Here is an 11,162-nt window from a genome sequence, read left to right on the forward strand (position 1 = left end):
TGTCCCATCATTAGACAGGACACCAGGAATATTACAGCAAAGGATCTAATTCTTCCAAGCTGGGGGAGGAATATCTTCAGTTGAATGAGTTCAGGCATTTTATCCTGGTTTTATACTCCTAGGTCTAGAGAGACCTTCATCAATCTCTGGCCATGTCACGTCTGTGCTCTGATTCAAAGCCTTTGCACACATGGGCTCTTGGACACTTGGTACCAGGTTTCTCGTGGCAGGTCAGAGCTGGGCTGGTGCCACAGCTGGGGTGGTTCAGCCCAGATGTGAGGCCATGTCCTCAGCCAGGGACCTGACTGGGGAGCTGGAGCTGTCAGTGCTGCAGACAGAGCTGTGACACGGATGGAATGAACTGCCAGGCAGGGTGGCAGGAGTGAGTTCGTCTGGTCTGCAAGGACAGCAGCCGCCAAGCACAGCAACAGTCCAGATCAGAACTCAGTCCAGACCTGTAAGGCAATTCAAGTTCCCATAATGAGCTGTTACTACTGCAGGAACGGTTAAAGGAGAAACAAAGACACTTTGTAGCTACTGATGAATTTAATAAGGAAGAGAGGTGAGAATTCCTGTGTCCTCTTGTCCTCCCTCTTCACCAGCAAGGTCTCCCAGGCCTCTGTGACTGGAGGCAGAACAACCAGCAGCAGATGGGGATCAAGTCAGGGGTCACCGGAACTAACACAATCCTCTCCAGTCTATGGGTCAGCAGGGGCAGCATCCCAGGAGCTGGGACAGCAGGGCGATGTCACAGTGAGGCCACTCTCCACCATCTTGGAAAGCTCATGGAGACTGGGGGGACTCCCTGACCACTGGCAGCTCTCACACAGTGTGTGCACTTTTCAAAATGGCCCAGGGGTGAGCAGGGGAACTAAGGGCTGTGCCCCAGAGCATGTCCACTGGGACCCCATTTCTGGGTGTCTGGAAGAGAAGGTGATGGGGTTTGCGCAGGGCAGGTTATTCCTCTTTGCTTTCTGTGAGGAAAGGACAAGGTTGATGTGGGGAGAGCAGTGGTGGTCTGTTACCTGGAAGTCAGCAAGGCATTCAGCATCATCCCCCACAATATTCTTGTGCCCATGGTAGGATATTATGATCTGTGTCAGTGTGCAAGTAGATGGGTAAAACCAATCTGGATGGTTGGGCTTAGAAAGGTGCTGTAGAAAGGGAGAAACTTTCCAGTCATGAGGACAGTCCAGCACTGGAAGCTGTTTCCCAGGAGTGCGCACCCACTCTGTCCCAGAAAGTGACCAAGATGTGTTTGGATAAAGTCCTGAGCAATCTGGTCTGACCCTGCTGTGAGCAGGAGGTTGGTCAAGACACCTCCTGAGGTTCCTATGAGCCTGAATGATGCTGTCCTTCCTTCCTCTTCATGTTTTCAAATTAGGGAGAACTCTCAGGTTCTGCTAGACCACAGAAGTAATTCACATGAGTTGCAAGGCTGGTTTACAAGTGCCCCCAAACAGTCTTGACCACATCTTTTCCATCCTTTTTCTTTTGCCCTGAGCCAAGATCTTTTTTTTTTTTTTTTTACTGTCCTAATGCCTCTCCAGAAAGAACAGCCTGCATTGTTAACCCTTTCAGAGCAGGTTGTTAAAGCGGTGTCAGCATTGATGCACAGAGTCTGCACATCAGCCAGACACAAATCCATCATTATAGAAATGAAAACGAGGCACTTGACCAGCTCCTTGCACCCAGATATCAGCATGACATGTCTGCTGAGATGCCAGGGAACACCTGAAATCTACGTGAAGGGTATGTGAGTCCTGGTTGGGTATCCTGGCTTGTCTCCTGACCCATGTGGTGCTTCAGGCTGTGAAGAGAATCAAAACCAGCCATTTGACTGGGGTAGATCCATTTTACACGTGTCACGCAGGGCAGATGAGGGAGCTCAGAACTCCAGACTCTGCTGCACTGTTGGGACTGCAGAGACTGGAAATGCAGGTGACAGTGTGTGTCAGTGCACACACACAAAGATTCTGGCTTCCTTTGGGCCTTTGCACTGACCTGGGATCTGTTCCTTGGCTGCCTTGGTCTCAAAAAGAAACTATTCTCCTATGCAACCTCCACATCACACCACATAAGAAATAATTAAATGGTAGAAAAATAATGAAAGAAGCACAATTTGGGGGTAATTCTGTCTAAGAGGTGTACTCTTTAAATGATTAAAACAAAAAAGAAGTGAGAGAAAAAGCATTGTTCTAAGAAAGTCTTTCAAGACACAACTGCTGAGGTGTAGTAGATGCTTGGAAAAGCAAGAATGACTGTTAGGACTGAAATTAAAGAGATTTAAATCATCATCAGTGAGAATGAGGAGTTCCCTATTACTGTTACTAGTGACAGCACCACTGTTCACAAACATCCTTCAGAGCATCTCCATTTTTCATGGGCTCCAAAGCTCATCCTGCTCAGAGTTTGACAGGATTGCTGCAAACCCCTGTGACCTAAATCTCTACAACTGTCTCTGCTCAACAGTCTTTTGCCCCAGGAAGGGGAAAACTCCTAATGCCAACACCAACCCAGTGCCCAACCTGCCTGGAGAGCCAGGACAGTTGTGCCACACAACAGCCGCCTCTGAGGGAAGCTGGAGGTGATGGAACTGAAATGGTTTCAAACCAAAGCATAGAATCACAGAATCATAGAATCATTTAGGTTGGAAAAGACCATTAAAAACATGGAGTTCAACCATAAATCAAACACTGCCAAGTCCACCACTAAACCATATCCCATAGTGCCACATCTCCATGTCTTTTCAATACCTCCAGCAATGGAAGCTCCAATCCTGAGCTGGCAGGACACCATTCGCTGCAGTTGGACATAAGATACTGTCATGAGTGAGAGTTCAGCCCTCGCTGGCAGAATGTCTCACATCCCTCATTGAAGAGGGCAGGGGACTGGGAGATGGGAGCACGTTTCAGTTTCCAGATCCCAGGACAGAGCCCAAACCATCCTGCCCTTGAACTCTGTCATCCCATTTCCTGGGATGCAAAGCTGGTGGCCTTCTGAGGATAATCATGTTAAATGGTATGAATACTCCTTCAAGTGTTTGTGTAATTTGTCTAGGAATGTCAGTTTTTAAAGAATAATAAAAGTTTAACATGCTTACATTTACATTTACATATATGTAAAATAGTATTGTGCATCTGTGGTCGCCCCTCTGGCAATGACAATTAAATAGGTATTGCCACTATAAGGCTTCATACCTCATCCACAAGCACACATCTAAGTGGTTCAGATGAAGGGTGGTCTGGCAAACGTCACCCTTTGTGTCCCCAGGTGATGGACACTGCTCATGTGCCTCTGCAGAGAGTGGCAGGAGCTGGATCCCCTTCTCGGGACAGACTCCTTCCAGGAGAGACACCGACACAGGGGGAACTCATCGGGTCTTTACGGCATTTCACTCGGCATCAGTTTTGACATATTGGGTGCTGTCCTGTGACTACGCATTCTGCACAAATGATCATACAAAGACAGCCATTTAGTAAGACATGGTCATAAAAGGGCTGTTATGGACAAGAAAGCTCCTCATGAACTCTGGATAGAGAGAGGAAGTTTATAATAAGCACCAGGAAGAACCAAAAAGCTCAAGGCCTCTTCTGAAGAGCTGAAGGCCCTGAGTAGCTGTGATTGGCCATGTGTAGGTGTGGGAGAGGGTCAGGGCATGTCAGGGAGAAGCAATGAGATGACTGATGGCTTTAGTGAACCCTTCCAGCCATGTCTGAGCCCAGAAATGGAAAGCAGTTGATGTCTGCAGGTGGAGGAGGAACAGGAGGGAGATTTTCCTGGGAATATGGAAGGAAGAAAGGCCTCTCTTGGGCTAATCATGTATGGTAGTGACATTTCCATCTTGTGGGCAGGGCTGTGCCTGGGAGATGGGAACGGCTGCTGCTGGGGTGGCTGTGCTCAGTCGTGGCCCATGAGCTGACCCTGCTCTGCTCCTCTCTTACACTGCCCACACTTAGATGGTCCTCAGGAATCAGCCATGAACCTGGTGGATACATGAACCTCCTGGAGTGATGGGCTGTGTATCCAAGTAGAGGATTCAAGCAAGTGTGGGACTGGGACATTGAAGTGACTGGTGACCATTGCCAGGTGTATGAAAGAAGCTGGATGAGTTGTGAGGAACTCACAGGCATTTTCAACTCTACAGAAACCAGAGCCTTGCAGTTAAAGTAACAGCAGTTTACATAAAACCCACCCCCAAAACACAAGACACTCACACTGACCACAGGAAAAGCCTTGAAGAACATTGGAGAAAGATTTACCAGGTCTCAGGGGTCAGGGCTCAGCCATTCTGGTGATGAACAAGCATCAAGGGCTGACATGGCATCAGAGCCAGCTCCACATGGCCCTCACCACCTGTAACCAGTGTCTCCAAGTCTTTCCTTCACCAGCCTCCAGGGACAGGGACCTGCACTGGTTGTTTCCTTCACAGCTGTGTCAGTGATGGCCCTTCGTGGGGTCCAAACACCCTCAGAAACTTGAGTTTTACTTCTGCCTTTCACTTCACTAGAGGTTTGTTCATTCTCTCAGTAGCTGCAGTTCAGGATCATGGCAGCAGAGGGCTCATTAACATCGAAAATGCCCTTACAAGCCAAGGCTCTGTGCATCATTTTCCTAAAGGCTTCAAGTCTGGTGTGGATGATTAGGGAGATTTCAGGAATAGCCAAACAGAGAGCATTTCCATAATAAATAGCAATAAAGCCAATTTTCTTCTATTTCCTTCTCTGCTCGCCCTTCCCTCCCTTTCCAGAACACGTGGCATCAGCAGCCTCCAGTTCATAGTGATATGGTACATCTCCTGATAAAGACTGAATATGTCAGAAAAGTGAGTACCTAAATCACCATGTGAGCGAGGAGACAGGCCAGAACACCTCAAGAGGAGTCACACTCCTCTGGACCAAGAGGTGGGTGTTCCTGGGAATCTCAGGTGCCACAGCACAGCGATACTTGTGTTCAGAGAGCTGGTCAAGTGACCCATCTCCTGTTCTGTAACGGTGTCTGAGTTTGCTCAGGTCACCCCTGACTTGAGCCCCATCCACTGCTGGGTGTTCTCCAGACTCCTGCCTTCAGGAACAAAGGCCTGGGAGACCTTGCTGGTGAGGATGAGGCAAAGAAGCCATGAAGAACCGCAGTCCTGTCTGATTCTACCGTTACGAAGTTCAGCAGCAGACCGACAATCACCCTGTCTATTCTTTTACTGCAAAAGAAGCAATGTCAGCTCATCTTGCTTCCCTCAGGCTCCCCTGCAGGTATCAAGTCCAGGGCAGCTTTGGCATCATCCCCACATACATGGACCAGGTTTCTGAATTCCTCCTTTGCAGGTTCCCCTGCTTCCACCTCCTGTGTGCTGCCTTTTCCCTGGAGCTCCATCAGTTCAGATGAGCAGCCTCACAAGATAAATGCTTCTGTTCATGGGAATTTACAGAGATAATTCTTGTCCTTGGAGCAGGTTGTTCTCTAAGGCTTGTCAGATTTCCCGAGCTCCTTCACTCTTCTGAGATGCTTCCCATGGAACCACCTGTATCAGCTCCTCAGGTATGTCGAAGTCTTCTCCTCTGGATTCCACCAGCCTGTGCTCTGCTGCTGGCCTTCCTCCGTCCTCTCTGGTGCCTGGGACGCCACTGTGTCCTGGTCACGACAGCCAAGGTGGACACTGATGTTCACATCCCTCACCAGCTCTGCCTTGTTTCCCAGTTCCAGATCCAGGTGAGAATCACCCTTGTTGCCCACCAAGCAGACATGTTAAGAAGTTGGCCCAAGATCCTTTGAAACTGCACCTGCAACTTTGCCAGGCCAGTGAATGTCAGGTCAATTACAGTTCCCCATAGGAACCTGCTTATTGACAAGTGACTTCCTCAGGTTGCTGACAGAAGATCTTTACCATTTCTTCTCCATGATCAAGTAGTTTGTACCACCAAAAATATTGGCACCTATATTGGGTTTACATGGCAAAGTCTTGGAACTGGGGGTGAGTGTGGCTGTGCTACAGTTGTCACCTCTCTGAGAAGACAACAGGAGTTTGACCAATGTCAGAGCCAGTTTCAGCTGCTCCAAGATGGATCCAGTCCTTGTCAAATCTCAGCCACTCAGTGATGCTGGCAGCACCTCTGGGATATTGTATTTGAGAAAGGGTAAAAAACGCTGCACAACAGCAGGTGGGAGAGAGGAGGGAGGAGATGTGAGAGAAAAGCACTGCAGACACCAAGGTCATATCCCATAGGACCCAAGCAGGTCCCTCAGCAGGCCAAATCCTGCTCTCCTGAAATCCTGCTCTTGGCCTTGTTCTCATCTCCCAGGAGCCTCAGCTCCACTTTCCCATCCCTGACTGTTCCATCCTGACCAACTCTTTCTGGTTTGTAAGTGTGAAGTCCCATAGGGCACCTCACCCTATGGGACTCCTCAGTCACCCATGTCAGGAAGATGTTGTCAATGGGTCCCAAACCCTCCTGGATGGCCGGTACCTTGCAGATATTGGGATATCTCAGGTCTGCCACGAGGACATGTCCTGGAAACATGAGGCTTCTTTCATTTGCCTGAAGGAGCCCTCATCTCATTCCTCTTCCTCATCAGTGAGTCTGTACCTCATCTCCAGTCACCACAACACGGCCCATGTTGTTCTGCCCTCTCATGCTGACCCCTCAACGTTCAGCTGACATTGTCTGTCCCCAGGCAGAGCTCCACACATTCCTGCTACTCTACCACATGAACAGAACCTCCCTCTTTGACTCCAGACCTCTGGCATTACGAGTATCTGACACCCAAGGCCCCACTGTTTCCCCAGGAGATGATATTTATAGTGTCCTGTAACGTCTCATGCTGTTATGTTGGGAGAGACACCCTCATCAGGATAAGCCATCTGCGTGCAAACTTTAATAGCTGAGCAAATGGAACTTCAGTCAAGGGAGAGTCCAGACCTTGTGAATATCTGGTGTTCGCCCATCAGAAATCTCTGAATTTTGACAAGATGAAATGAGGAGTTCTCAGTGACCCTGAGGAGAAGGGCCTGGGCACTACAAGGTGACCACACCAGGCCGTGGTGCACGCTCACCATGAACAAGGCAGCTGCACACGGGGCTGCATGAGGAGGAGCGTGGGGACCCAGACACCTGCAGTTCTCATCCCATTCGGTTCAGCACTGGTGTGACCCACACACACGGGTGTGTGCCAGTGTGCGGCTTCCCAGTTTGGAGAAGCAGGGAGGAACTGGAGAGTGCAGGGCTGTGCCAAGGCAGGTTCAGCACCTTGTGCACATGGTGTGGGATGCTGAGGGACCTGGGCTGCTTTGGCCCAGCAGCGGTGGGGAGGCTGCAGCAGTGCAGGAGTAGCCTGAGAGTGCTTGAAGGGTGGTTTCGGAGGTGGTGGAGGTTTCTGCATAGTGGGAAAGAGCTTAAGAAAGAAATAATGGCCCAAAGAGCAGCTGGGGAGGTCCAGGCTCGACATGAGCAGAAAGGAATGTGATGGAAGGGCAGTGCTGTGGTGGAGCAGGTCAGCAAAGGGAGTCTGCATCAGCCCAAGGCTTTGTGCTTCAAGGACCAGCTGGGGAGGATGGAGAGATCTCAGCAAAGGAAGGAAGATGCTCAGACAGGAGCAAGGTGGGGCAGCAGGGGGGATGTCTCCAGCCTGCAGGGACAGAGGTGCAGGGGATGCCACAGCACAGGACAGGCTGTCGTGGAGATGATCACGGAATGGAAAGAGGCTGAAAGCCCCACCAGACATGAGCTCCTTCTCCCCTTGGCTATGGCTGTTGTCTGCACCTCTGATGCCTGTGAGGAGACACCTTGTCCTTGCAGCACAGGGGCCTCATGGCCTCCTTGTCCCCAGCCAGGAACCTGGGAGGTGTGGGACCATAGTCCTGCCCTTGGCCTTGCACAGCCCCACATCACACTGTCCCAGGAAGGGCCCTGGGCAACGTGGGAGGGACAGGATCTGACTTCCCATGGTACAAGGTCAGGGCTTGGCTTTTGGTTAAAGAAACACAACCAGGTTTCCTCAGCGTCAGAGACATCTTTACTTTGCTTTTCCTGACCTCCAGTTTTCTTCTCTAACCGAACCTGGATATTGTTTCTCAGTAGGTTCCCTCAGTGGGACCCATTAACATAACAAGAAACTTAGGAGTTTGAATCTGAATCTGACTTCTTGAGAAGTTTCTTCAGCTTCCTCCAGGGTCTGAGGTCCATGGACTCAGCACCAAATCCACCAGAGGGGTCATTAAAGCACCTTGTGCTGCTCCTGTGCTGCTGAGCTGGGCTGGGCTCCTGGGACACAGGGAGCTCATGGCAGCGGCAGCGCTGCAGAGAGACAGCTCTGCCCAGGAGCAGCTCGTCTGCACACGCAGCGGGGCTGAGGGCTCTGCCTGGGGATCTCAGGAGACGAGCAAGGCAGAGAGAGATTAAAGGTGGTCAGGACTGGAGGATGACTGAGAGCTCACTGGAGGAGAAACCTTTGCAGCCCTTGCCATGGTAAGTCTAGGTGCAGGGCAGTGCAGCTGTAGCTCCTGGAGGCATCTCCTGAAACTGGCATAGGCACAGCTTGTGGGATCTGTAAGGATGGGGCTCTTGTCAGGCCATGTTGAAGAGCTGTGAAGCTGGGTGAGCACCCAGGGGTGCCCAGGGCTGTCCTGCAGAGCAGGGTCCCTGCACCCCAGGGCTGTGCCGGGCAGGGACTCTGCCACCTGCCAGGGTCAGCGCTCAGCCTGCCCAGGAGATCCCATGGCAGCAGCTGTGGGTGGAAGGAGCGACCCCCGGCAGGGCAGGCAGGGAGCTTGTGGGCTTGAAGGGGGCTGTGTGGGTCAGGGCTGCTCAGAGCTCCAGATCCCCCCACAGACATGGCAGAGGGCCCTTCAGAACAACAGCATTGATAAAGCAACCGCCACAAGGGAAGGAGTCTGTGCTTTCAGTTTTCCACTCTTGGTTGTCTGGGTGTGCAGTGGGAGATGGGCATTTATTTCTCTCTTTGGAGAAGACACTGAACCCCAGTTCTCGTTAGGACTGGTCTGAGCTGCTCCTGAGCCCCTGCACACACAGAGCTGCCACTGCCTGGACAGTGCCAGGAGGTGTGAGCAGGACAGAGCTGAGCACACAGCGGGTGGGACGGGGTCTGTGACACTGACAGGGAGCAGACCAGGGACAGACACACAGCTGCAGGCAGCACAGACATGGGCAGGCGGAAGGAGCTCCTACCAGATATGCCAGGAATGGGATTCAGGAGCCCCCCTGCAATCCCCTGCAGTGCAGACACATTTCCCAGTGCAACCCCTGGTCTCCTCTCCTCCCCAGCAGACCCTCTGCCCCAAAGCCATGGGGTCCAGGTCACGAGTCTCCACCTCAGCAGCTCGACCTCCAGGTGAAGGCTTCCTGCAACGTGGTACACAAATAAGGTGCTACAAGTACTTGCTCTCCAGTGTCATTATGTGAGTGGCAGCAGCACAGCCGGGTCAGGAGAAGGTTCCACAGCATGCCCGTCTGCCTTTTGGTCCCTGCTTTATTTTCTGCTAGCACTGCAGTGTTCTTCCCTGTTTCTCCATTTGTCCCTGGTGCTCTTGCTCTCTGGGGTTGGGGTGGGGATGTGGGTCAGTTTTTGTTCTGACAGCAGTTCAGTGGATCTTGCCTCAGAACTGTGTTAATGGAAACCAGATGCCCAAGCCGCATTTTAAACTGTGATGAACTGTTTTTTCTCAGCTGGTAGAAAGAGAGAATGAGCTGAAACATCCCATCATCAGAAAGAGGGTTTTCCATGAGAAACAGCATGTTTATTTTCCTCAGAGAAGTCTACCCTAACTTGTCACTGCCTTTTCCTCCTATGACAGGTCCTCATGCCCACAGGCAGCCAGTGTCCAACAGCAGCTCCATCACCCAGTTCCTCCTCCTGCCGTTCACAGACACACGGGAGCTGCAGCTCTTGCACTTCTGGCTCTTCCTGGGCATCTACCTGGCTGCCCTCCTGGGCAACAGCCTCATCATCACCACCATAGCCTGGGACCAGCACCTGCACACCCCCATGTACTTCTTCCTGCTCAACCTCACCATTGACCTGGGCTCCATCTCAACCATTGTCCCCACATCCATGGCCAACTCCCTCTGGGACACCAGGGCCATTTCATACTCAGGATGTGCTGCGCAGCTCTTTTCATTTGCCTTCTTGATCACAACAGAGTATTCTATGCTCACCGTCATGTCCTACGACCGCTACGTTGCCATCTGCAAACCCCTGCACTACGGGACCCTCCTGGGCAGCAGAGCTTGTGTCCACATGGCAGCAGCTGCCTGGGCCACTGGGTTTCTCACTGCTCTGCTGCACACGGCCAGTACATTTTCACTGCCCCTGTGCAAGGGCAATGCCCTGGGCCAGTTCTTCCATGAAATTCCCCAGATCCTCAAGCTCTCCTGCTCACACTCCTACCTCAGGGAAATTGGCCTTATTGCGATAAGTTTCTCAGTAGTATTTGGGTGTTTTGTGTTCATTGTGGTGTCCTATGTGCAGATCTTGAGGGCTGTGCTGAGGATCCCCTCTGAGCAGGGACGACACAAAGCCTTTTCCACCTGCCTCCCTCACCTGACCGTGGTCTCCCTGTTTGTCAGCACTGGCGTGTTTGCCTACCTGAAGCCCCCCTCCATCTCCTCCCCATCCCTGGACCTGGTGGTGTCTGTTCTGTACTCAGTGGTGCCTCCAGCAGTGAACCCCCTCATCTACAGCATGAGGAACCAGGAGCTCAAGGATTCAGTGTGGCAACTGATGACTGGCTGCTTTCCAAAGCAATAACCTGCTCATATCTTCTGCATAGCATATGTAACGTAAATCATTTTCTTTCTGAGTGGTTGTGCCCATGTCCACTGGACACCCTAGAAAACCTGCTGCAGGTCAAGTATCATGGACCAGCCTCTCACAACCACCATTTCCAGCACTGGCTTCTCATTCAGCTTGAAGAGGTTCTTTGTCCCTCCCTGGCAGCACAACTAATGAGTAGGTCAGATGTCCATGTTTGCATTGTGTAGACAAGATGTAAACAAATGCACAAAGTGCTCCTGAGGTGATGAACCCCAGTGAGCAGAAACACCATCAGCTGTTCCTTGGGATTCAATGAAGGTCAGTGGGACAGACAGTGTCTTGATGTGATTTCATGTTGAGAGTAATATCCCTTGAGGAACCACCTGAATGTAGCACTG

General features: G+C 51.3%; 1 protein-coding gene across 1 annotated transcript; it reads left to right on the forward strand.

Annotated features, from left to right (window-relative positions):
• Positions 1–9,798: 9,798 nt before the first annotated feature.
• LOC308042903 (olfactory receptor 14J1-like) lies at positions 9,799–10,758 on the forward strand (the record flags this gene model as incomplete). The annotated part of the gene is made up of 1 exon (XM_080348670.1): positions 9,799–10,758. The coding sequence occupies one exon, from the start codon at positions 9,799–9,801 to the stop codon at positions 10,756–10,758; it is 960 nt and encodes a 319-aa protein (XP_080204796.1).
• Positions 10,759–11,162: the final 404 nt, after the last annotated feature.

Source organism: Nesoenas mayeri (genome assembly GCF_963082525.1).
Source record: "Nesoenas mayeri genome assembly, chromosome: 8".
NCBI lineage: Eukaryota > Metazoa > Chordata > Aves > Columbiformes > Columbidae > Nesoenas > Nesoenas mayeri.